Raw genomic sequence first — 25,948 nt, forward strand, 5'->3', positions numbered from 1 at the left:
ACAAACACTGGTAGCTAGACTTGTCCTTCACCAAGCTGATTCCTCTCTGACTCCATACAAATTACCCTTTGCACCTGGCATTTCTTCTCCCCGTACGCTCCCTTGTAGCACTCTTCATTTCAGAAAGAGGGTCACGGGCCGATAACTTCAGGGACAGCAGACCGGGTTGCTGAGGCACCTGATGCCAGCTTTGGCCATGAGTTTGCAGAAGAAAAGAAATGCAAGACCTTCACCACTTTTGATCCTTATCACACACCCCAGACTGAGAGCCCCACGTATAAATGCTTCCCTGATCCCCCTAGGAGGGTGGCACAGTTCTTGAGGCACTAGCCTCCTGTGTCTTCCCTTTGCCTGGCAAAGAAAAGAAGAAGCCTCTCTATTCCTTATCTTCCAGTTCTCTGTCTCCGTATTTTTATTCGGCATCGATGCATAGGGAGCCAGATTTGGCAACACCCATACATTATAACAGAAGTCTCTCTGTGATAAGAGATAGCACTTAAATCTGAGGTTTGTACAAAAAGCTGAGTTTCAGTCTGGTGGCGGGTCTTTATTACAGCTCAGATTTTTCCAACTGGGGCAATTCCACAGAGAGGATTCTCCATGACAGTGTAATGATTCTCAGTATGGAGGCTGGAGTCAGCTGCAGTAGAGTCCATGAGGGAACAGCTAAAAACTGGAAGACTGAAACAGCTACACCAGCTTCCGTGTTGCAAAATCCTTTCTATGGAGTTTAATATCTTAGTCTCTGGCATAGGCTGGCACTGGTGACCAGAAGGGTGGACTGTTGCCGAGATCGTCAGCCGCTCACCAAACCTTAGTCCAGCGCATTCTGGGCATTAGTCTAAACTACGTTTCTCAGGTTCCTTCTCTATTCAGGTGGCCGAAAGGCTAAGCCAGTGGAACGTGCGCGTTCCACCACGTCAGCCTCCTGATTGGAGAATCCCTTCAACAGAGTTTAATTTCATAGTCACTGGCATAGCCTGACCATGAAACCAATATTTCTCCTATTATTCATTTTCTCTAGTTACTTCTAAGTCTTTACTATGGGCTTTGGCTGCATAGTCACACAATCTCTCAGCAGCCATCCTGAAGTCCACAAAATTCTGAAAACCAAAAGTGTTTTCAATTAGTCTGATGCCAAAATTCATCCTGCCCTGAACAGGTGAAACTGTTTATAGACTTTATCTCAAAGTAAATATTCATATTTTTTCAGAAGAAGTATTCATGTGCTTGATTCTAGGGGGCTGCCCCAGCCCTGGCTGGGGGAGGTACGTAATCCATACACACTGCTGTGATGCATATACTATACAGTGCTGTAATGCATATACTAGACACTGCTGTAATGCATATACTAGATACTGCTGTAATGCATATACTATACATACACTGCTGTAATGCATATACTATACACTGCTGTAATGCATATACTATACACTGCTGTAATGCATATACTATACACTGCTGTAATGCATATACTATACATACACTGCTGTAAGGCATATACTATACACTGCTGTAATGCATATACTATACATACACTGCTGTAATGCATATACTATACACTGCTGTAATGCATATACTATACGCTGCTGTAATGCATATACTATACACTGCTGTAATGCGTATACTATACATACACTGCTGTAATGCGTATACTATACACTGCTGTAATGCGTACACTATACACTGCTGTGACGCGTATACTATACATACACTGCTGTGACGCGTATACTATACATACACTGCTGTGACGCGTATACCAGACACTGCTGTGACGCGTGTACCACACGCTGCTGTGACGCGTGTACCACACGCTGCTGTGACGCGTGTACTACACGCTGCTGTGGCGCATATACTATATTTACCTCAGTAAAATCCCCAGACTTCTGGATACTGAAACATAACTGGTCCCCAAAAGTTGAAGATGAGGGAATACGGACCTGAGCAAGTATGGGTTTGGATTGTATAATGCACTGTTCCAGATTCTGGGAACACTAGTTTGCTTGGGGCAATCACTTTTGAATTAGAGACGCAGGCTCTGTCTGTCTAGTGCCTCTGCCATGGTCAACACAGCATTCCCAGGGTCACTGTGTGTGGCTGGCTGCACCAAGCTGGAAAGAGCAAAGCATCAGAAGATGGCACATGGGGGGATTTCACAGGCCAGACCTGGAGGGAGTGATTATTCTGCTGAGGTTCCATTAGCTAACATCCAGTCATGTGGCCACCTTAACAGCCGGGGAGGCTGGGAAATGTAGTTTAGCTGTGTGCCCCAGATGAGGAGGAATGAGGTTTAGTAATCAGCTGGCAGTCTCTGCAACAGTCCGTCCTTCTGGTATTTTTGGTGCAATATCCATTTCACCCTTCTTCCCACACGGAGAATACCCTCCCTGCCACCTTCCTGAGAGACACATCCAAGTCCCATCCAGGATTTCTGGGTGGGGTATAGTCTCGCCTACATGACTCCTCATCATCTGGTGACCTATGAGCTAAAGACACAAGTTATCGGAACATTGTCTACTCCCCACAACCTTTGCTATGACTACATTGGAGTTCAACTTTTTTTTTTTTTTCTAGGTTTCCAATTTGGGAATATTATAGGCCATGCTGCTGTGGACATTCTTGTACCTGTGCACCAGCAGACACTTATGAGTTTTCCTAGGTAAGAGTGATAGAGGTTTGGTCGTGTACACCTTTACTATGTAATGACCAACTGATTTCTGCTCAATAAATCAATTTATCTATTTGTCAACACATCAATTTATCTATTCTTGTACCAAATACCATATTGTTTCTAAGTCTTGGTATCTGGCAAAGCAAATGCTCTCACCTTGTTCTCCCTCATGTGTGTCTTTATTATTGGCTCCTTGCTCTAGCAAGTGAATTTTAGAATCAACTTGTTTAGTAAATTACAAGTTCTTACTAAGGATCAACAATCAATCTGGGGAATTTCCAATCCACGGATATTTTTTCTATTTTTACTAGATTTTCTCTAATGCCTTCTAATAAACTTTTAATTTTCTCTATAAAAGTCTTGCCAATCTTCTGTTGGGATTAATTTTAGCATTTTATATTTTGTGGTTGCTATTATAACTGTTCCTTTTTTTTAAACTATAGCTTTTGATTTTTGCTGATGTATAAAAATAAAACTGATTTTCATTTATTGATTTTTTTCCCCCCAAACTCGTTAAACTCTCATTCTTTCTACTAATTTACCTATATATTCTTTGAGGAGGTGGAAAGGGGCATAGGGGCACATAGACAATAACTCATCCACGAATATGAGTTTTTTCTTTTTGAATTTTTGTGAAGTTTAATTCTTTTTTTTTTTTTTTGGCCGTACCATGCGGCATGCGGGATGTTAGTTCCCCGACCAGGAATTGAATCCGTGCCCCCTGCATTGGGACCGCAGAGTCTTAACCATTGGACCTCCAGGGAAGTCCCTGTGAAGTTTAATTCTTGAGTTCAAATTCTTTCTTTGCTCAATCTTGCTTTCTTTGTTCTCCCCAGTTGTGGATCCTGAAGGCATTCCCTGATAAACGTGCATACAAATTTCCGTATCAGGGTCTGCTTCCCAGGGAACCCAACCTGTGACAAAAGAGTAATGTGAAGTAGTCTCATAATTTTTTCAAAAAAGTTTTGTTTTTATGATTATTTCTTCCTTGTTATTTCTTATTTTTTGTGTTCATATTTTCCCCCTTGACTAAGTTTGATAGTAGTTTATTTTCTTAAGTTTTCAAAGAACGACATTTTTGATATATTTGTTTTGCTATTTACTAATTTTTTTAAATTAAAAGACTTTTTATTTATTTAATTTATTTATGTTTTTGCGGTACACGGGCCTCTCACTGCTGTGGCTCTCCTTTTGCGGAGCACAGGCTCCGGACGCGCAGGCTCAGCGGCCATGGCTCACAGGCTCAGCGGCCATGGCTCACGGGCCCAGCCGCCCCGCGGCACGTGGGATCTTCCCAGACCAGGACACGAACCCGCGTCCCCTGCATCGGCAGGCAGACTCTCAACCACTGCGCCACCAGGGAAGCCCCAGTTCACGGATTATTTTTTCCTCTGTCCTATCCATTCTACCTTTGAGCTCATCACTGAGCTTTTAATTTAGTTATTGCATTTTCAGTTCTAGAGTTTTCATTTGGTTCTTCTTGATAGCTTCTATCTGTTTGCTGAGGTTCTCTATGTCATTTGTTTCAGTGGGTTTGTAATTGCTTCCTGAAGCATATTTATCATGGCTACCTGAAAATAATTCTAATATCTCTATCGTCTTGGTGTTGGCATCTACTGGTTGACATTTAAAAAATATTTTTATTTTATATTGGAGTAGAGTTGATTAACAATGTTGTGTTAGTTTCAGGTGTACAGTTAAGTGATTCAGTTATACATATATGTGTATCTATTCTTTTTAAAATTCTTTTCCCATTTAGGTATAATGGATATATAATGGATAGGTATTTGGAGTTATGTCTGGATTGAACTGTGACTTCCTAGCTGTCTGACTTTTGGCTAAGTCTTAATTGTGAAGTGGGATTAGTAATACCTATTTCACAGGGGTATTATGAAGATTAAAAGTGTTAATGCACATAAAATATTTAGTACAATGCCTGGATTTAAGTAAGCATTCAATAAACATCTGTTATTATCATTGTTACAATTCTCCTACAAGCGGCATACATAGTGAGTTATTGTTAATCAGTTACTAAACGCCTAGCAGAGCTAGGCGTTGTGTTATGGTTGTGTTATGGTTTGAATGCTACTGGGATCTGGTTGCCTTGATTTTCTGACATTCTACTGTATCATATGCTTTCAGTTAAACATTGCTCTCTCCAGGGATCCTCTTTTTTAAAGTATGCACTTTCTAGAGGGCATCCCTTCCTCACTGGCATGATTTAGTTTATTAGGGACTAGGTATTTGCTTTACAATGTCAGCCGAAGACCAGAAAACAGGCAAGGGCTGGGATCCATGGTGAAAAGGTAAAGGAAAAAGAGAAATTGTGCACACTTTCAGGTTTTCCCTGCTGTTCTGTTCCCCTGAGGTGTCAGAACAGCTTCTCTACCATCTCAGGGACAAGTTTACACAGCCATGCCCCTCTGGTCCCCTGGGGCCTCCACCTGTGAAATCTGCAGGACAGCCAGGAAGCCAGACTGGCCCAGGGTGCCACCTGCCGACTACCTGACTCTCTCCTGTACCCTAGGCTGGGACGGTACTTTTGTCCTTTTGGCACAGATGTGTCCTTACTCATCCACCAGCAGCCCCGAGCACCTCCTGCCCTTCCTTCTTGACATCGGGACACCCTTGGACTTGGAGGCAGGTGAGATTGCAGGGTTTGTTTCCCAGTGTCCTTGAGGTTTGACACCAGAGCCAATTCTGTGGCAGATGGTGGGGCCTGAGGCTTATTTCGTGGTTAAAGATCACTTCTTGCATCATATTTGTGCATTCCCCTGTCGGGGCAATGGGAGTAAGGCCACCACGGTGACCTTGACCAGCGGTGAGGGAGGAAGGAGGGGAGAGGAGTGACTCACTGTGCACCTTCCCAGTAGGTTCTCGGCTTGAGGTCTCAGGATGCGTTGGACCCTACTTTAGTCACCGGAATTTGTCGTCATCCAGTGCTATTTCCCCCAATACGCAGATGTGGCAGAGGGATTGGGGGCAGGCCTCTGTCACCATGGAGGCTGTGACTGCTAGGGGCAGTTTGGAAGGGGGCAGGCCTAGAAGGCTGGGGAAGGCCCCGGATTTGACCCCCACCACGCCCGCATTAGGGCCTTTCTCTAAAACCGAGGTCCAGAAAGGGAGGGAATCCCCTTGGGTCACAATACGCCCCCGGGAAGAGGCAGAATGATCTGAGCCCAGGATCTGCGTGCTCGGCTTTCCCCCAAAGGTCAGGATGCCCCTCCTAGCTCCATCCTTCTTTGAGCTTTTCATCCAACAACCCCTAGTGTCCTCGATCCTTTCGAGTGCTCGCAGTCGAGGCTCCAAGACTTCTCCTTTAAGACCCACGGCTCCTCCCATCACGCTGCGTCGCAGACTTAAGGCCCCGCCCCTCCAAACAGCTTCCGCAGGGCCGAGACCGTCGCGCGGCGGTCACGGCCCCTTTAAGCCCGCGCCCCGCCCCTGGCTCCCCAACCCCTTCTCTCCCCTCCCCCTCCAGCCCGCACCAGGTACCCCGGCGGGTCGTGTGGCTTCGCGCGCGGCGGTGAGTGCCGGGCCCCGAGGGGGCGCGAGGACACCTTCCTGGTCTTCCAGCAGCCCTTGCGGTGTCCTCTGGGGTCGCGGGGGGCGGAGCTTGAGCAGCGACCCGGGATGGGGGAGACTGGGTGCTTTGAGCGCGGGAGGGGTGGGCTGGGACCGGCCGAGCAGGGGGAGGGGCTCAGGTGACTTACGGAGAGGGAATGGCCCCCAGCAGTGCTCGCCCGGTGACTGCGGGTGTAGGGGACTGGGCTCACGGTCCCGCGGCGTGTCCCCTCTCCCTTGTCCGGCCAGTGCTCCCGTACAGCTCAGTTGTGGAATCGTCCTCCCGGTCCCCTGGGGTTCAGGCTTGTCTGTGGGGGGCGGCTGCCGCGTGTCCCGCCGCCTGAGACCGCAGTCGTGGAGGCCGCTGGAGAGGCCCAGGCGGAGAGCGGTGGCCTTTGAGGGGGGCGGCAGGAGGGCAGCGACCCCCCGACTCCTGGCGGAGGTGGGGGCCGCAGCAGAAGGCGCAGGGGTGGAGAGTGGCCAGCGGCCGACAACCGCCTCCCCCAGATCTGGGCCGAATTGTGGGTTGGGGAAGGGTTTGGCTCCGGGACCTCAGTTCCAAACCTCTGCCCATCAGAGAGCCGGCGGTCACCATGGCGATGCGGGAGCTGGTGGAGGCGGAATGCGGGGGTGCCAACCCGCTCATGAAGCTGGCCGGGCACTTCACCCAGGACAAGGCCTTTCGGCAGGAGGGGTTGAGGCCTGGCCCCTGGCCCCCAGGAGCCCCAGCCTCGGAGGCGGTGAGTGTTCTTCAGGCGGAAAGCCCGAGTTGTGACCTGGGATGGAGGGTCCGGATGCACACTTTGGGATAACTGCTGTCTCTATTGTGTTGCAAGTGATCATAGTTGCCACGCAATGGGTGTTTGCTGTATTAAACATTGAACGTCTTTATATAGACGAAGGCAACCATATTATATAGATGAGGAAACTGAGGCTTTGAGAAATTTTGTGACTTGCCTTATGAATGGAAGAGCTGGAATTTTAACCCAGGGTTAACTGAGTTGTGTGGCTGTGGTCTTCACCACTGTACCATATTGTCTCCCTTTCTTTTGTCTTAGGTCTCTAAGCCTTTGGGGGTAGCCTCTGAAGATGAGGTAAATATGCCAGTCTTTTCTGGCGCATTTTTAGTTCGCTCATTGTATTTTTACTTTAAACTTGGCTCATCCGTATTTCAGTCTGTGGACTTCCCTGATCAAATGAGATTTGCCTCAGCTCTCCTGCTTGTTTTTGTTTTAAGTATTCTTCGAGTGTTTCCAAATCTGTAGTTTCTGTGTTTCCCTTTCCTTGTGTTTGATGTTAGTATCCCTCATCCAATGGGCCCCTGTCTCTTGCTGGGTTCATTTCACCATCTCTCTTCTGACAGTTGGTGGCCGAATTCCTCCAGGACCAGAATGCACCACTTGTATCCCGTGCCCCTCAGACCTTCAAGATGGATGACCTCCTGGCAGAGATGCAGGAGATTGAACAGTCAAACTTCCGCCAGGCACCCCAGAGAGGTGGGTCCAGAGTCTGGTTCTGGGGGGTGGGGGGGCGGGGGTCACCATTTTCTGTGCGGGTAAGGACAAAGGGATTCCGTGTGTAGATGCTGCTGGTATTGAGGAACTGAGATGCAGAAGGAGACAAAAGGACCAGAGTGTTTTCATGTGCACTCGGGGTTCCTTAGGCATATGATAGAGTGATAGGTATTTTCCTTAGTTCTCTCCCTGTCTCTCTCTTAAGCCCCTGGTGTGGCAGACTTGGCCTTGTCGGAGAACTGGGCCCAGGAGTTCCTTGCAGCTGGAGATGCTGTGGATGTAACTCAGGATTACAGTGAGACTGACTGGTCCCAAGAGTTCATCTCTGAAGTTACAGGTGAGGCTTCTTGTGGGAAGATCTACAATGGTGCCTGTGATGCAAAGTTCTACACTGTTTCCCTCCTTCATTGTAGGATTTAGAGAGATTTCAGCTGCTTATGACCTTTCTGGACTCTTGACTCTTTCCTGTAGGGCACTGAACCTGATTTCTCTTAGGTGGTAACAGGGAATTGAAACTTATATTAAACAGAGGCGTGAGTTTGAACTGGATGAGAGATTTTGAGGAGAGAGAGAAAACACAAGGAGTTAGGTTTTCTTCTTTGTTATCTGGAACTTCAGTGCTGTGGTTTGGGGGAGAGGATCCGCAGATTGGAGGGATGGCAGTGTTGCCCAGGAAGAGAGAAATGTTTAACACATCGCTTGGGATTCTGGCATTAAGTCATCTTGAACAGGGTTAGAGCCTTGGAAAGTGGAATTGTGGAGTTCAAAGGCCTGAAGTATATGGTCTTGATGATAATAATAAAAATTAATAACAAGAGCTAATGTTTAGTTAACCATGTTCGAGGCTTTGTTTTAGTGCTTTAAATGCATGATCCGTTTAATCCCCCTGAGAACCCTTGAGGTAGTGATTATTCCTAGTATATAGATAAGAAAACTGAGGCTGAGAGGTTAAATAATTTGCCCAAGGAGTCACGGCTTTGTAAGTGGTAGAGATGGCATTTGACTCTGGGCTCGAATGATTCCAGAGTCTCTGGGCCTACCCACTGTGCTGTACTGCCAGGCCTGCAGCTTACGCTCTTCAGGGTCCCAGCCTAATTTTCCCTCTGAGTTGTCTGTGCTCACTGCATCCTGGGGGACTGATTCTTCTCCCCAAAGCCTTTCTGATTACAGGCCTGGGCAAGGGTACTCTCTTCGTCTTTGCTCTTCCTGATTGCTCTCAAAGACAGCACTGTTAGCCTGTTTCCAACTTAAGAAATCAAGAATCACAAGAGAGAGAAAGGGAGAAAGTTGCAAAGATTCTGGCCTCTCCGGGTGCTCCCATCATCATAGTTCCTGAATTTTCATGACATGATTGATGGGACCTAATTGGTACCCCCTGCCCCCAATCATTTTTATTCTCCTAAAGACAGGGCTTCCTCCACACACAAGAGAAAACCCCCCAAATCTAACAACTAAAACTCACCTTTAACAAAAGCTGTTGGTCTCTTTCATCGTGGCTCCCTTTCCCTCCTTTAAGTTGGAGTTTAAGGAAGAACAATGGGTGTTCTTGGTTTCTAGGCACTTTCTATTCTCAGAGTCAGTTGAGCTTCGCAGAGATACAAGGTAGGTATTCCTCCCCCATCTTATAGACAAGGAAACTGAGATTTGCAAGGATTAATACTTTGTCTGAAATCATTCAGTAATAGAGATTATATGCAAACTCATGTCTGTCTGACTCCAGCCTCCATACTGAGAATCATTACGCTGTCATTGAGAATCTTCTGTGTGGAATTGCCCCAGTTGGAAAACCTGAGCTGTAATAAAGACCCGCCACCAGACTGAAACTCAGCTTTTTGTACAAACCTTAGATTTAAGTGCTGTTTCTTATCTCAGAGAGACTTCTGTTATAATGTATGGGCATCAGTCATTTTTGATAATTCAGGAAAAAATCATCACTACTATAAGCTTTGAGATTGATGAGATTTTTGTTAAAATTAGTTGAATACTTGGAGCCATTGAAATCTTCCTTAACCTGTAAATGAAAAACTACTTTAGAAAAACATGTTGGACCTGTCTTACCTGTTAAATCGTCTTTGGGCGATCTCTCTCTTCCTCTGTTTTGTACATTTTTTGAGAACGGTGCCTGCTTCACAGAGGCAGGGATATGGAAAGCTGGAAAGGGATATTGAGCTGTGTGGGATCTGCCTTCATATCAATGTCCTATTGCAGTAGTATATTGCTTTGTATGTAGTGGCCCTTCAGAATTTATTGAGTGAGAGAATTGAGATGTGGGAGAAAGAGCTAACGGGGATTGATTTTCTAGTACAGTTATTTCTTGGTCTCTGCAGGGGATTGGTTCCAGGACCCCTGTGTTTACCAAAATCCTGGATGCTCAAGTCCTTTATATAAAATTGTAATTTTATATATAAAATTGCTCAAGTCCTTTATATAAAATTTATATAAAATTGCATAGTACTTGCATATAACCTACCGTCCCATATGCTTTAAATCTCTAGATTATTATAATATCTAATACAATGTAAATGTTTTGTAAATAGTCGCTAGCATGGGGCAAATTCAAAGCTCTGCTTTTTGGAACTTTCTAGAATTCCCCTGCCCCTCTCCCTCTGAGTATTTTCCATCCACAGTTGGTCGAATCCGTGGATGTGGAACCCGTGGATACTAGCCTCATAACAGTTATGGCCGACATTATTACAGTAGTGATATAGGTTACCTATTTCTTTGTGGATAAGTGGACTGCAAGTTGAGAGAAGGTTATATTCTTTAAATCTTTATTATTTTTAACTCCCCATTGTTAGGATTCTAGAATCTAGTTTAAAGGGAACCCTGAAGCTTAGTTTTTTTCTGGTTTGAATGTTGTACTTGGAAATATAGTTTCACTGGAAGTTGCAAAAAAACGTACGGAAAGGTTCTGTGTGGCTTTCCCTCTGTTTTTGCCGGTGGTGACGTTTTGCATTTGTTAGTTATGTACAATATCAACAGAAAATTGCCACCGGTACAATCCAGAGATCTTACTAGACTTCACCAGTTTTACATGCCTTTATTGGTGTGTTTACAGTTTTATCACACATGTAGATTTGCATAACCATTACTGCAATCAAGATATAGAATTATTCCATTACCACCTGAAGCTCATTCTTTAGCCTGAAATGTTTCCTGATGGAATTCCGCTCCTCCCTCTCACCCCAGTCTTCTGCGCCAAGTAATTGTCCATCTTGTGATTGCTCGGCTCTAGGGAAGAGACGCATCTTTAAGGGGTTTTGAGTTTAGACAGCCTCAGCTAAAATGGTGTGTGAGGTTCATGTGACAATTATGAGAGATAAACCTGTACTTTCCTAGGAAGGGCCGTGGCCAGCGGTAGCGGATGATGATTGGCAGTGGCTCTCCCCTGGATGGCAGAGCAAGAGGCTATGGAATAACAGGCGTAATAACCTCATTGTGATGTTTTCCGCTTTTGTGTGGATTTGCCTTGCGCAGACAGTGATGATAATCATAGCTAGTGTTTGTTGCTCTGTGCTTTGCATAGGCATTATCTCATCTGGTCTTCACAAGGATCCCTGTGAGGTAGCTATTATTATATCTACTCCACAGGTAAGGAATTGGAAACTTAGAGGGTTGATAACTTGTCTGGAGACGCACCGTGAATAAGTGGTGGGATTGGGGTGTGAGTGCAGGTAGCCTGACCCTGGAACCTGCATCCTTGGTCGCTGTGTTACTTAGTGGATGCGGAAGCTTTCGTGGGTGACGGTGGGAAGTTCTGCGTTTCTGACTGTGGAGCCTGGGGTAGGTGTGCCTAGATGAAGTGAACACGCAGTGAGAAGCTAGGCCGGGCGGACGCTCTGGATCAGAGGTCTGGTGTCTAGGTCGCTGGGTGTCACTCTGTGACCTCTGTGACCTAGCGTAGTCCCTGCCGCTCAGCAGGACTTAGTTGCCTCCATCTCGCAGGTGTCCAGATCAATCTGATTTTCTGTAAGAATTTCTCAAAAAATATTATGAAGGCCAGGGTAGTAGTATTTTGGTTATTTTATTTTGGCTTCTTTGTTGGAGCAGGTTCCCAATGCCAGAAAATCCTGAGTCCTGTGGCCAATATGGCTAAATACCAAAGTACAGCTGTATGAGGATGACTCCTGTCTGGGCTTCTTTTTTCTAAGCCACCTCTCGTCTGTTTTAAAGTCCAGGTGCTTTGTGCTTTTTCTGTTGCTGCCTGTCCTTTAGAGGAGCTTTTCACAGAAACGGTGTTCTCTGCAATTTGAGGAGTACTTTTGGCCGGAATATGTGTTTGGGAAACACTCTAGTTGAGAGGGTGTGACTGGAGAGTGAGGAGGGAGGCTGGGTATTTTTCAGCAGAATGGGACGCGGTATTAAGCATTTCCTTCTTAGGTCTCCAGACTTGAGCTAACAGTCTAGCTGGGGCAAAGGAAAGAGAAATGTTGCCTGTAAAAGCTAGTGAGGGAAATCTTGATATAAACGGTAGGAGTTCTCGAAATTAAGAGACCAAGTCTGTGATCAAAAAAATTGTCAACCGTATCTTTTATTTTATTAGTAATAGATCACTTATTGATGATTAGGTGAAATCTGTGCGTCTTGATCTTTTTTTTTTTTCTTTCTTTTTGAGATTTTGACATTATTGTCTCAGATGCTGAGATTAGTTTGTTGAAATTATTCAGGCAGAGTCTCGGTTAAACGGAATAGAAAGTTCTGTTGTATATGAATCCCGAGGAGGTAAACCTGCCTTCTTGGTGTTAAAAGCAGCAATAGATCTTCAAATTAGGGACAAAGACAGCATGACCATTAGTAAGGACAAGGGTGCAGAGCAGAAGATAGAACACGTCGGCCCATCCTTCTCTGTGTGCACTCACTCTTTAGGGTTCCTTTAAATCCTTTAACTAATCTGTGTCATTACTTTTTTGTTTTCCTGGCCCTAGAATAGCAAAGAGCGAAGTCCTGGAGGTTGAGGAAAGTTCAGCACCCTCATTTGATATGTTTATTCTGATGTTGCAGCAATGCCCTTTTTCATGAGAGCTGCTAAGATGATTTCTGGAATTAGACTTAAAAACATAGCTCTCAAAAGCAGTCCAAAGTGACAGAATTCAGCATAATGTTTATCCTGGGGGGTGTGGGCCTGCAGGAGCCTGTGAGGGAACTGTAGCTGGTCCATGTCGTGATCCGGGTGCTGGAGGCTTGAGTGTGTTCACGGGTAGAAATTAGTGAAGCAGCACACCCAAGTTTGGTACGCTTTACGTACCTTCATGTTTGTATGTCCAGTGGGAAGAGTGGACCCTTGTATCTTTAGTTCTAGCCCAGCATTCAGCTTCTCAGATTCTCTTGGTAGGTATATTAGGATGAAATTTGAGGTTCCTTTTTTTTTTTTTTTAAATTTTTATTGGAGGGCTTCCCTGGTGGCGCAGTGGTTGAGAGTCCGCCTGCCGATGAGGGGGATGCGGGTTCGTGCCCCGGTCCGGGAGGATCCCACGTGCCGCGGAGCGGCTGGGCCCGTGAGCCATGGCCGCTGAGCCTGCGCGTCCGGAGCCTGTGCTCCGCAACGGGAGAGGCCACGACAGTGAGAGGCCCGCATACCGCAAAAAAAAAAAAAAATTTTTATTAGAGTACAGTTGCTTTACAATATTGTGTTAGTTTCTACTGTACAGCAAAGTGAATCCGTAGTACATATACATGTACCCCCTCTTTTTTGGATTTCCTTCCCATTTAGGTCACCACAGAGCACTGAGTAGAGTTCCCTGTGCTCTACAGTAGGTTCTCATTAGTTATCTCTTTTACACATAGTATCAATAGCGTCTGTATGTCAATCCCAGTCCCCCAGTTATGAGGCTCCTTTTGTTGGGGGGGGGGTGTGACCTCTGTAGGTGGAGGACAGACCAAGGTTTGGTTAAGGAATGGGAGCTCCTGTGTTCTCGCCGGGTTCCCTGCCAGCTCCCTGCAGTACCTTCGAGGAAGGTGGAGGCCCAGTGCCTGCCATTTCTTAGCGAGGGCTCTGGCACTCCAAACAAAAGGGTTTGGCCCCTACTCCTCTCCTGAGCCTCCTTATTTGGTCTCCTGTCCCCAGTTCAGTAAACTCCTGCCCGCGGCCCCTTGCGAGCAGGTTGGATGTTGAAAATTTAGGAGTCTTTTCTTTTGACCAGTGGTCTCTGAGGGATTCTGCTTTGACTTGGTTAATAGTCTCCCTCTCCTGCGCCCTCACTGATTTCCCCGCCTCTGTGCTCCTTGCAGACCCTTTGTCCGTGTCCCCGGCCCGCTGGGCTGAGGAGTACCTGGAGCAGTCAGAGGAGAAGCTGTGGCTGGGAGAGCCAGAGGGGACGGCTGCCACCCGTCGCTGGTGAGTGCGGCCGCGTCCCCCTGGGTGGACCCCCGCGGAAGGAGTGCTGGGTGGTTTTCCCGCCCCCCTCCAGCAAGCGCCTCTGTCCACATGCCTAACCCCAGTCGCAGTCCCTTCATTTTCTGCTCCGAGGTGTCCGCTTGTATCATTACCCCGATTCATGTATGTCTCACATATAATCGAGTCGAGAAACCCACCTGTCCTGCCAAAAGTTTGTCACTTTATCTCACGCACCCTTGTTCCCCTTTTAATTTGGAGCCCGCATCCGTCCACTCCTTCCCTCTGGAAAGACGCGTTTGGGAACGAGAGAGGTGAAAGCGTGTAGCTGGTGCTTTGCCACTCCTGCCCCAATGTCCTCCTCTAATGTAACTGGGAGTCAGTCGGCCCTCAGCCAGAGAGAGGAGCAGAGTCACCCTCTGTTGTTCCCCAATGGATGCGATGTGAGCTGTAGCTGCCAGGGGCTGGGGGCGGGGAAGCATGTGGCCGACGAATGTGTAAGACGAGCGAGCGCTCACCTGTCCCAGGTATGACGAGTACCAGCCCGAGGAGGACCTGCAGCGCGCGGCCAGCGACTTCGTGGCCACGGTGGACGACCCAAAGCTGGCCGACTCTGAGGTGAGGCCCGTCCCGCGGCTGCTTTGCCCAGCAGAGCTGCTCCGAGAGGCCAGGAGCCCGGCTCCTCCTACCCCGGTTGAGTTTAAGGCGAAAGAGAGGAGATCCGAGGTCCACTCCCTCCTGTCTGGAGGACAGAGACTCACGACCCTGCCTCTTCTTCCAGGGTTCTTGCCCTCGTTTCCTTGCCTGCTAACCCGGTGTCTTCTCTGTGCCTTCTCAGATCTCTCGAGCCAGAAATCCCTTTCCTTTTGCTCTCTGCTTTTCCCGGGGCCTTTAGCCTGTCTTGTCTGTAGCTAGGGATGGTCAAGGGGAGGGGTAAGTGCAGGCTTCTCGGGGCGTGGCTGAGAGGGCACGCCCGCAAGTCCCCTCCCAAGTGGCCTGTGTGTGTCTCTGTGCCCCAGTTCCTGAAATTCGTGCGGCAGATTGGCGAGGGGCAGGTGTCCCTGGAGCCCGGCGCAAGGTCGGGCCGAGCTCAGGCAGAGCAGTGGGCAGCGGAGTTTATTCAGCAGCAGGTAGGACACTGTCGCCTCCCAGTCCTGCCTCGGAGCCGGCCGGTGCCCCCGGCTGCGGGCTCAGCGTTCAGTGGCCCCAGACGGGGAAGGGGTCTTATTGCCAGCTTGTTTGGTAGCATCCAGGGCCTGAGTGGGTGGGAAAGGGATTCTGAGAATGCTCTTCTCAGAAGTGCCCGGGTTGGTGGTGTCCAGTGGCTATTTAGTTGATATTTCGTGGGTAGAAAGTTGGTGGTGGTGGTGGTGTGACCAGCGCTCTTTGTCGCAGGGTGCTTCGGAGGCCTGGGTTGACCAGTTCACGAGACCAGTAAACACATCTGCTCTCGATGTGGAGTTTGAACGAGCCAAGTCAGCTATAGAGGTGAGAGTAGCTAGTACAGGCGTAACCAAGTCCAAGAGAAAACACTTCTTTGGAGAGAGCGGGTGTCTTAACATCAGAGATGGGTGAACATTGTATTTCATAGTGTTCTCGGATTCTCTCTGTCAGAATTGCTTGGGATGGGGTGTTTGCCTATCAGGAACGCAAATTCCTGGGCGTCACAGACTGCTGAGCCAGAACCTGGGGGTAGGATCGAGGAACCTGCGTGAGAAAAAGCTCTTCAGGGGATCTTAAACACACTGACGTTAAACAACTGCTGCCACAGGGACTCCATCTTAGCGGAACTGAGGGGGGGGGCGGGGTGCTCGTGACGAATCTTCCGTTTGTATCTGCCTTGCCTTCCTTACAGTCTGAGGTTGATTTCTGGGACAAGTTGCAGGCGGAGTTGGAGGAGATGGCCAAACGGGATGCCGAGGCCCACCCCTGGCTTTCTGACTATGACGACCTCACGTCTGCCTCCTACGATAAGGTAAGAGCTAGTTTTTCAGACTGCAGGGTTTCCTTGTTTTATTGTCTCTCCTTTAATCATGAATCTGAAGGGTACCCACTTTTAAGTAATTATTTTTTGAGCCCCTTTCCGTGAAAGGCAGCCTGAATTGTTCCCTGGCCCCTGCTCTCCTCCAGTTGTTGAGAGTATGCTTTATTCTTGGGGTATAAAAGTTAATGATAACAGACCACCTCTGTCAAATAACAACAGTAAGTGACAGAGTACCTAGAGTAGAGGTTTGCACACGATGCAGTGAGAGCACAGAGGAAGGAGCCCTGCTTTGGAGGCTGCTTGGAAGCATGTGAAGAAGCTTGACAGCTCCTCTCGTAGACAGTGGCAGGTGGCGGGCCACCTCTCTGCCCTCCACCTTAGTATCTGTTCACTTTTCTAACGCACAAGTTTATTTTAAATTCTCATCTCTTCCTGTGGGTACTAACCACTTGCCCCCAATTTAGGGTATTTTCAAAGAATTATATTAAATAATTCAAATGCTAGGAAAGTTTCCCAGAAGTTGGTGGTGAAGAATGATTGAATTTTGCATGTAGTATATACTGTTGCCTTAGAAGCGTATGTTATATCAGGGTATCACTGTGAAAAAAATCTGCTTGTGGGTTGTGGGGCATTCGGACATGTGGGTAATAATTGAGCTGTGAGTTGAAGCATGATGGGGGAGGGAGAGAATTGCTTGGTTTTGAAAAAGGCAGAACAGGAACTGGGGAGGTGATCAGTGGTGTCTTTTTCTCAGCTCAGACCTGGTTGGGGCTAGAACTAGAGGGCCAGGATTCTGGAAGTAGATCTTGCAAAGATAGAGAAGAACAGAGTTCAAGATAACTTAGAAAAGGCTAGAATTTAAAAGCCAATGAAAATCTTAGTACTAGGAAAAAGATGATTTTGTTTATTATCCCAGCCTGACTTTCTGAGAGTTGTTCTGTGATATAATAGAAAAGGGAGCTTACCTTTTGGGACCCCGTCCTTTGGTTTTTCCATAGTAAGAGTTTCTTCTATAGACTTGTGATGAGGAAGAACTGAAGGAAATACCTGGAGATAATACTTCTATTAATTTGTAATAGACACTTGATACGTTGCACAGGCCCTGTCGACTTATAAATGGCAAGGTATAAAGTTTAGGTAAAAATTTCCTGGGACTTCCCTCGTGGCACAGTGGTTAAGACTCCGCCTGCCAATGCAGGGGACACGGGTTTGATCCCTGGTCTGGGAAGATCCCACATGCCACGGAGCAACTAAGCCTGTGCACCACAACTACTGAGCCTGCACTCTAGAGCCCGTGAGCCATAACTACTGACCTATGTGCCACAACTACTGAAGCCCGTGCACCTGGAGCCCGTGCTCCGCGAAAAGAGAAGCCACCGCAATGAGAAGCCCGCGCACTACAATGAAGAGTAGCCCCGCTCGCTACAAATAGAGAAATCCTGTGCACGGCAATGAAGATGCAACACAGCCAAAAAATAAATAAAAATAAAATAAATTTTAAAAAATTTCCTGGTTTTTGATATAGACATAGCTCTAATTTCATATGAGCAGCACCTCCTCTTACCATTTTTTACTTCTGTATTAATGACATAATAGTTGGAATAAATTCTTTAATTCAAAACTTAAAAACATAATTATGTTTTTCAATCTTTGAACCCGATTTTGATATCATTGATACCTTGGGATATTGCAAAATTAGGATTAGAAACATTTGCATTAATGTTCCAGATTTTGTCTGCCTTTTGTTAAACTGTTAATAAATTATATATCAATAGTACTTTTTTTTTTTTTTTTTTTCAAATGTTGATCTGACTCTATCAGGTAAATTCATGGGTATCTGAATGTCGTATTTTTTATTCATGATCCTTAAATTTTCAAGGCTACACCTACAGCTGGAGCAGATATGATACTGTGTACTGTTAGCGTGAAGGAGAAATTTCTGTGATGGGACACACTGTACTTAGTAGTGATCCTATTTTTGTAGTATGATCGTATGAAATGTTGAGCAGGCCAGACGATGGATCAGACCTAATGAATGGCTTGGATTAGACTTTTTAAGATGCAACAGTGATCCCAAGCTTATCCTGCATCCTGTGGGTTGTTAAAGGTTCCTCCAGGGGACTCTTTTTTCACCTATACAAATATTCTACTTTTGAAAAATTCCTCTCTGATCAGCGATTGATAAAACCTCAAGGAGGATAGATAACACAGACAAGAGCGTACTTAGAGAACCCTGTGGTTGCAACGTGATGGCATTGCTTTGTTGCGTCGTCTGCTGAGGGTAATAGCTGTTCACACATAGTATTTTAAGCTTTCTGGTAAGGCTGTGGTAGATATTCTCATTTGATGCTCTCAGTAGCTCTGAGAGGCAGCAATTACTTTCATTAGGAAATTGTGTTATAGGTGACAGTGATCTGTTTCCTACGGGGTGGCTTGAAACGTGGATTGCGGATGGGCAGTACTGGAGGGTGAATGCAGAAGGCTTTATCTTGCGGGACTCTAACAGTCTAGGTGGCGCTGGCGGACTGTGGCCCACGGGGAAGCTATCCTTCCATCTTTTTTTTTTTTTTTTTTTAATGGCCCGTGAGCTGAGAATGGTTTTAACATTTTTAAATGGTTTTTTTTAAAAAAGAAAAGTAATAATTTGTGAAATGTGAAAACTATATTTTGATGAAATTCAAACTTCAGTGTCCATAAATAGAGTTTTATTGGAACACAGCCATGCTTGTTTACATATCATCTGCGGCTGCTTTCTCACTGCTCTGGTGGAGATGAGTAGTTGTGACAAAATAGTTATCCTCTGCCCCTTGCTGATTCTTGTTCTAGGGTCCTTTTCTATCTTCTGAGTTTTCCTGTTGCACGGAGGTGTACCAGGAACATTACCTGTTTATTCTCAACGTGAATATGCTTTTTATACGTTTATCCCAAGTCCATCTCCTGTATGTCTCGCTTCTTAAATCCCCGTTGGGTAATTATTTAATTTTTATTTGTCACAAGTAATTTGCAGATTACTTATAATGGTTTAGAACTTTGCTGGCAAGATTTAAGCGTTTCTTGAGCAGTTTCACAGTGATAGGGAAGCAGGGCCTCACTCACGTCTTTATTTCGTACAGTTTCATTCTGCTTTGTCCTTAACTACCTTTAGAAAGGGCCCTGCCCTGTATTTTGCATCGTGTTTTCATTCTGGGGTATTGTTTTGTGATGGTCACCACTACTCTCCAGAAAGGAGCACTTTATTCCCTTGTCCCAAGTCCCACGCTTACTAGGGACCCGTTTTATCTTAACACCTGTCTGCCTACGTGGAAGGCCCGGGGACAGAACTCTGCACAGAGCATTATAACTTCCCTCCAAGGAGAGAGCCTCGGCTAGAAGAGGACTGGTCTTTCTGAAGCGCTTTCTGCCCTCAGGATTTTGGAATCTAGCTTTCATTTACTATCAGATACAGATGAATATTAATAACTTTTAAGAATGAAATTGGGGAAGAAATTAAAATTTTCTACGTGCTTGAACACATGCTGCCCATTCAGCGAGCACAGGACTCCGTGAGCTGGGTAAGAGTTGCATTTGAACAGCAGGGCCTCTGACTCCAAATTGCATTTCCTTTATAGATGATCACACTATTGCAGGATAACAAGAAATGCCCCTTGAATAGCTAAAGAGAACTTACCTCATTACTGTAAGCAGATCCTGTTAAGAAATGAGAAATCAAGGATGTGGAAGCACTGGCTGATTAAAAACTTCCTAAAATGAGCTTAATCCCAGCGTGGATCAGAGTTTGCCTGGCTTTCCAGTGGCTCTGGGCATGACACGGAGTTTCTTCACTGTGGTCGCGGGTGACCTCCTTTCAGATACGGAGGATTTGCCAGCGTTCATCCGGGTACCTTTCTGGAGGCCTTCAGCTTCTTTTCCACCTCAGTCTTGGTTGTCAGCTGCCGTCCCTGCTGCTCTGTGATGGCTCCCTCTGAGATGGGGGTCTCTCTTGGCTTCCCTTCCTCGTAGGGGTACCACTTTGAGGAGGAGAACCCCCTGCGTGACCACCCCCAGCCTTTTGAGGAAGGGCTGCGGCGCCTCGAGGAGGGGGACCTGCCGAACGCCGTCCTGCTCTTCGAGGCAGCTGTGCAGCAGGACCCCAAGCACATGGAAGTGAGCAGCTCGTTCTCCTGACTTCAGATTTAGAGCCGCTGCCTCCAGTTTTGAGGGAGGCCCCTAAGGGTAGTGCAGGTGGATTAGGGCCTGGGTGACAGCCTGGGGTCGGGTTCTGAGAGTGAGATGGGTGAGTGGGGGAGCAGAGGAAGCAATGGTGGGAAGGTGAATACCGGGGAGACGAAGTCTGGCACCTTCTCTCTAGGCTTGGCAGTATCTCGGGACCACCCAGGCAGAGAACGAGCAAGAACTCTTGGCCATCAGCGCGCTGCGGAAGTGAGTACGCTGAAAGGGTGGGGGGGGGCAGCAGGGTGGTCCCGGGGCTCTGCAGATAACCTTTAGAGTGACCGATCCTTCTCTTCTTTCTGGCTACTCACACGAGTGTTTTCTCATGATGAAACTCTTAAAGTTTGGGGTGAGTCTGGAGATAACTGGCTCCATTCGTTCCTCAGCTCTGGGTTTTATTTGTGGGACCCTGGCTGGTTCCTTGGCTGCTGAAATGTTCCCTTTCTCAGCTCTGTAACTTTACTAATAACGCACCCATAGAGGATTCCTCTGTACCGTAATCGAGGGAGTTGGCAGGGAGCTCTGCGTTCTGAAGCTTGGCGATAGGTGCGGCGTCAGCCGCAGAGACCAGCTCTGTCCCTCTCTGTCCAAACAGGTGCCTAGAGCTAAAGCCAGACAACCGGACGGCGCTGATGGCGCTGGCTGTAAGCTTCACCAACGAGTCCCTGCAGCGGCAGGCCTGCGAGACCCTGCGAGACTGGCTGCGCTACACGCCGGCCTACGCCCACCTGCTGGCCGCCGGGGAGGAAGGGGCCGGCGGGGCGGGGCTGGGCCCCAGCAAGCGTATCCTGGGCTCTCTGCTGTCCGAGTGAGTGTGGCGAGCTCCTGGGTTGGCGAGCGGCGACCCGGGCGGAAGGAGGACCTGGCTTGTGGGATTTCGGGTGGATGGAGGCTCAGGGTGCAAGAGCGGGACGGAAGACTCAGGGTTGGAAGGAGGATCGATGGACGCGTCTTGGGGGTACGATTGGTCAGTGAAAGGGTTATTTGGAGGGGTAGGAATATAGACGTACCCGTCCACCTGCTCTTTTGCATTTTTTTCCCTTCCTTGTCCAGCTCCCTGTTTCTCGAAGTGAAGGAGCTCTTCCTGGCAGCTGTGCGCCTGGACCCTACATCCATCGACCCCGATGTGCAGTGTGGCCTGGGGGTCCTCTTCAACCTGAGTGGGGAGTATGACAAGGCGGTGGACTGTTTCACAGCCGCCCTCGGCGTTCGTCCCAATGTGAGCCTCGGGGGAGGACGGGAGATGGGGCAGGACTCGGCACCTTATGGAGGAGTCGTGGGTTGGGGCCTTCGGAGTCATGGGATGTTTCATTCCAGCGTTCCGTGTGCTGCTTGCCTTGGGAGAATTGGGAAAAGGAGAGCGGGAGTCTAGAGTCATCTGGACCTAGGGGAGCCCGCGGGGGGTGAGCGGTTACGTCGTGGCCACACAGTGACCTGTGGAGACAGGCATGGAATCGTAACGTGCATCAGAGAAGCAGAGTGGGAAGCCAGGGGGAGATCGGGCAGAATTTGGTCTGAGCCTGGCTCGCGTTTCTAACCCCGGTCCATCCCTGTCTTAGGACTATTTGCTGTGGAATAAGCTGGGGGCCACCCTGGCCAATGGAAACCAGAGTGAAGAAGCAGTAGCTGCGTACCGCCGGGCCCTCGAGCTCCAGCCTGGCTATATACGGTCCCGCTACAACCTGGGCATCAGCTGCATCAACCTTGGGGCCCACCGGTGAGAGCATCTGCTGAGGAATGAATGAATGAGGGAATGAATGAATGAATGAACTCCCTCTCCCTGCCTTTGGCCCTGGCTCCTCATTCTCTGGTCCTGTTATTTGACTACGAGCTCCAGCTTTCTTTCTCCGCATGCCAGCCGACCTGCCTCCTTGCACCGGTGTCCTGCTCACCAGCTCTCCTTCTCCTCCCTTGCAGTGAGGCTGTGGAGCACTTTTTGGAGGCCCTGAACATGCAGAGGAAGAGCCGGGGCCCTCGGGGCGAGGGGGGAGCCATGTCGGAGAACATCTGGGGCACCCTGCGTCTAGCCTTGTCCATGTTGGGCCAGAGCAACGCGTACGGGGCGGCCGACGCCCGGGACCTGTCCACCCTCCTCGCGATGTTCGGCCTGCCCCAGTGACAGTGGGGTGGGCTGCCCTGCGAGTGCTTGCCTGGAGGGGTGCCTGCTCTGGACGTGACCCCCTCTCCCCAAGAGGGCCTGCCAGGGGGGTGGGCTGGTGACCACAAGCGGCCCTGCCTCTCAGGAGCTGCCTCAGTGTAGGGCTGGCTAGTCTGGGTTCTAGTTCCTGCATAATTGTAGGGAAATGAGCTGTGCTGTCGGAGTCCTTTGGTAATTCAAGGGCTGTCCATCCAGCTCCAGGTCTCTGCTCACCACGCCCTTTCTTGGTGCTGCTTTTTGGGAAGGACCTGAAGATACAGGTTGTCATCTGCTGCCGTTTCTGGTGGGGTTCTATACCACATTTGTAGCGTCTGTCGTCCCCCCCCGCCCTGCCCCTCCTTTTACTGGGACTTGAGCATAGTTCAGCCTCCTGGCGCAGCGGTGCGCGGCAGGCCCTGTCGGGCACCCCTGTGACGGCTGCGTCTAGGGCGGGGTGTGTCGGGAGTTGGCCTGCTTGGCTTAAATGTTGACTTGGCTCAGCAGAGCCGAGGTTTTAGGGGTGCTCGAGGTTCTGTCATCCTTGGGCCTCTCCTGGCTGTAGCCCAGAGTCCCTGGGTAACGCTGCACGCACTGCTTGGCATCATTACCTAGGGGTCCTCGGGGGCTGCCGGGCTGAAGCCGCTGCGGAGTGTTCGGGGGTGGGGAGAGGACGCCTCGTTGTGGAATGAGCCTGGAGGGTCCACATGGGCTCGGGTCAGGGGCTCTGGCTTGGGGGCCTGTGGAGGGAGGACAGAGCAGGTGGACGAGGAATGTCCCGAGTGCAGCCATCCCCCTCCTCTTAGAAAGACCTGCGAGTGGGAATTGAGCTAGCGCTTCTGGAAGGTTGGTTCAGAAATTACAGTCTTGCCAAATTCCTGACAGAGAGAGGGTTCAGTGTTACCTCGAGCCTCTGCTGTCCTTGAAATGTTTGTAGGGGGGAGGGTCGGAAAACCCCCTTGCCCCATATCACGTCCACAAGGTGAAGGCTGAGGGAAGGCGCGTGAGCAGCGTGGACTCCGCTGGGGAGATGCGCCAAAGCCCGGAGACGACTGCAGTGGCCGTGAAGCCTCTTGCCTTGTCTTCAGTAGCTAATGGTCAGAGAGATTTTTTTTTTGAAAAACCACCGTGGTCCCAAGTTTCCATCCTAAAATTTATTTTTCTTTGTATGAATATGTGTAAATGATTTAAAAAATAAAACCGTAAAATATTGGTACGAGGAATAAACGGAACAGACATGGCTTTGAGCCTTGCTGCTGGGTGTGCAGTTGGGATGGTGGGAGGGGAGTTGCTGTTTGGAGGTTGGTGTTCAACAGTTTTTCTCGATTTATCTTTCAAATTCTCGTTGGTACATTGATTACCCATCTGTCTACCAAGTAATTACTCAGCACCCACTATACGCGAGGTACGTGAATAAGGTGGTCAAGGTCCCTGTGTTCGTGGGACTGATGGCTTAGCGGGAGACGGATGTTTGACAGTGATGCGGTATTTACATTTGTGTTCTATACGGGAAAATATGGGGTGTGATGTAATTGTTTGGTATTTTTTGTTACGAATTATCGCATGGGAGGACTTTTGTAGTTGCTTCAATGCTTAGGGCATTGAGATGCCACCATTTCAATGCTGGCTCTACCTGGTTTTATCAGGAGCTGTCAAGAGACATATCAAGATGGGCCTCTACCCTGGGGAAAATTTTTAAAATATGAATATTTATGTTTGGAGATAAATGTCCATGGCCGTGTTAGAATTTAAAATGTCTAAAGGAGAACTGGTTCGGTAATTATCCAGACAGTGAAATATTATTAAGCTATTTAATTATATTTATGAAACAATTTCCAATGACAATAAATGCTAACAGTATAATGAGAAGAAAAGTTTAGCAAACTTTTTACAGTTTTTAGCTCCAGAAGAAAGTGCCTTGAAAAGAGAATAAGGAAATTCCCAGTATGTTAAATGTATCAGAATTATGAGCAATTTTCCCCCTTCTTTGTCATACTTCTCTGTAATTTACAAATGTTCTTTGTGTGTAATACTTTCATAGAAAAGAAAAGAAAAGAAAGAAACGATCACGGGGAGGAGGGCATCTGCTGCCACCGCCTGGGGCTCTGAAGGCCAGTGGTGCAGGGCCCAGGGGCCTGGGAGTGGGCTGGGCCGGCTGATGCGGCGGTTTCTGGAGTGGAGATCTAAGAAGGAAAAAAGTCTGGCTGGGTAAATGGCTTAGGAGTTGAGCTTCAACTTCTGGTTTAAGCAAAAGCTCCAGGTTGATCTGCTGTGTCTGTGTTTGGTGGCGTGAAGGTGTCCAAGAGGATGCTTTCCCTGCCTGCTCAGGTCCCAGCGCCTCTTGAATCCACATCAGATTCAGCCAATATTTACTGAGCCCCTATCACGAGCCAGGTGCTGTCGGGTACCAGGGGTGCAGTTCACAAGGCAGACAAGGTCCCAGCTCTCACGGCTGATGTACTGGTTGAAGGAGCAACGGAATAAATAAGTAAATAGGCAACTTCAGTTGGTGTGGTCAGGAAAGGCCTTTGTCGCGGGCTGGTCCGAGGGGGAGGAGCCAGCGGGGCATGGGGTGGGCTGTTCCGGTGGGAGCCTGGTCCGGGTCCCAGGGGGGAAAGCAACCGCTCTGATCCAAGCTTAAAGAGCCCCGTGCAATCCAGCGGGAAGGGAGCCGGAGCGCAGGGAGACGCGGAGCAGGAGGGGACAGGGTGGAGGTGGTCAGGAGCGTGGCAGCCTGGCAGCTGGGCTCTGTTCTTTTTAAATTTTCTTTATCTTTTTGGCTGCGTTGGGTCTCACTTGCGGCACGCGGAGTCTCCGTTGAGGCATGTGGGATCTTTCGTTGTGGCGTGCAGGCTTCTCTCTAGTTGTGGCATGCGGGTTTTCTCTCTCTAGTCGTGGTACGTGGGCTCCGGAACGCACGGGCTCTCTGCAGTTTGCCGCATGCCGGCTCTCTCGGTAGTTGTGGCGCGCGGGCTTAGTTGCCCGGCGACATGTGGGATCTTAGTTCCCCAGCCAGGGATCGAACCCGCGTCCACTGCATTGGAAGGCGGATTCTTTACCACTGGACTCGTTTTGATTATGGTGGAGAGTTTCCATTTTGTTCCGAGTTCCACAGGAAATCACTAGAGAGTGTTAAGTAGAAAAGTGACATGGTGTGATTTAGTTTTCAAAGATCACTGTGGCTGCAGTGTAAAGAATGGGTCCTGGGGATGTGGGCAGCTGGAGTGGTTGGAGCTGAAGCGGGTGGACCAGTTAGGAAGCTCCCGCAGTAAGCAAGCCAGGAGAGAGACGGTAGTGCTTGGTCTGAGTTGGAGACGGAGTGAGGACAGGGATGGTAGCACAGAGATGGAGGAAGCCGGACAGATTTTGTAGGTGCAACTGTTAGAACTTGCTGCTGGATTGAATGTAGAGGGTGAGGGAAGGAAATGAAGGCTGACTCCTAGGCTTTTGGCCTGAACAACTGCAAGAATGGTGTTGCCCTCAACCGAGAAAGGGGAAACTGGACGGAGCAGGTTTGGGAAGGAAAATACAAAGTTCTATA

General features: G+C 48.4%; 1 protein-coding gene across 15 annotated transcripts; it reads left to right on the forward strand.

Moving 5' to 3' along the window:
• The first annotated feature begins 3,684 nt into the window (after positions 1-3,684).
• PEX5 (peroxisomal biogenesis factor 5) lies at positions 3,685-23,639 on the forward strand. 15 transcript variants are annotated; one of them, XM_059082528.2, is made up of 16 exons: positions 3,685-6,197; positions 6,813-6,975; positions 7,294-7,329; positions 7,599-7,731; positions 7,955-8,086; positions 13,978-14,083; positions 14,608-14,698; positions 15,100-15,210; positions 15,476-15,568; positions 15,936-16,055; positions 20,064-20,207; positions 20,413-20,483; positions 20,869-21,081; positions 21,327-21,492; positions 21,833-21,990; positions 22,191-23,639. In XM_059082528.2, exons 2-16 carry the CDS (start codon positions 6,829-6,831, stop codon positions 22,390-22,392), a joined length of 1,923 nt encoding a protein of 640 aa, XP_058938511.1. In that variant the 5' UTR covers positions 3,685-6,197; positions 6,813-6,828; the 3' UTR covers positions 22,393-23,639. The 15 variants fall into 15 exon arrangements, with proteins under 15 accessions (XP_058938511.1, XP_066864797.1, XP_066864798.1 ...); XM_067008685.1 differs by having other exon boundaries at positions 6,019-6,197; positions 15,960-16,055; XM_067008686.1 differs by having other exon boundaries at positions 6,019-6,197; positions 15,966-16,055.
• The last annotated feature ends 2,309 nt before the right edge of the window (positions 23,640-25,948 follow it).

This window comes from Kogia breviceps, chromosome 12 (genome assembly GCF_026419965.1).
Source record: "Kogia breviceps isolate mKogBre1 chromosome 12, mKogBre1 haplotype 1, whole genome shotgun sequence".
Classification (NCBI taxonomy): Eukaryota; Metazoa; Chordata; class Mammalia; order Artiodactyla; family Physeteridae; genus Kogia; species Kogia breviceps.

Excerpts from the sequence above, each read along its gene's own strand:
- PEX5 (XM_059082528.2), top strand. The coding sequence starts at position 6,829 with ATGGCGATGCGGGAGCTGGTGGAGGCGGAATGCGGGGGTGCCAACCCG. Across the intron at positions 8,087-13,977 it reads GTTCATCTCTGAAGTTACAG|ACCCTTTGTCCGTGTCCCCG; the intron begins GTGAGGCTTCTT and ends TGCTCCTTGCAG. Across the intron at positions 16,056-20,063 it reads CGTCTGCCTCCTACGATAAG|GGGTACCACTTTGAGGAGGA; the intron begins GTAAGAGCTAGT and ends CCTTCCTCGTAG.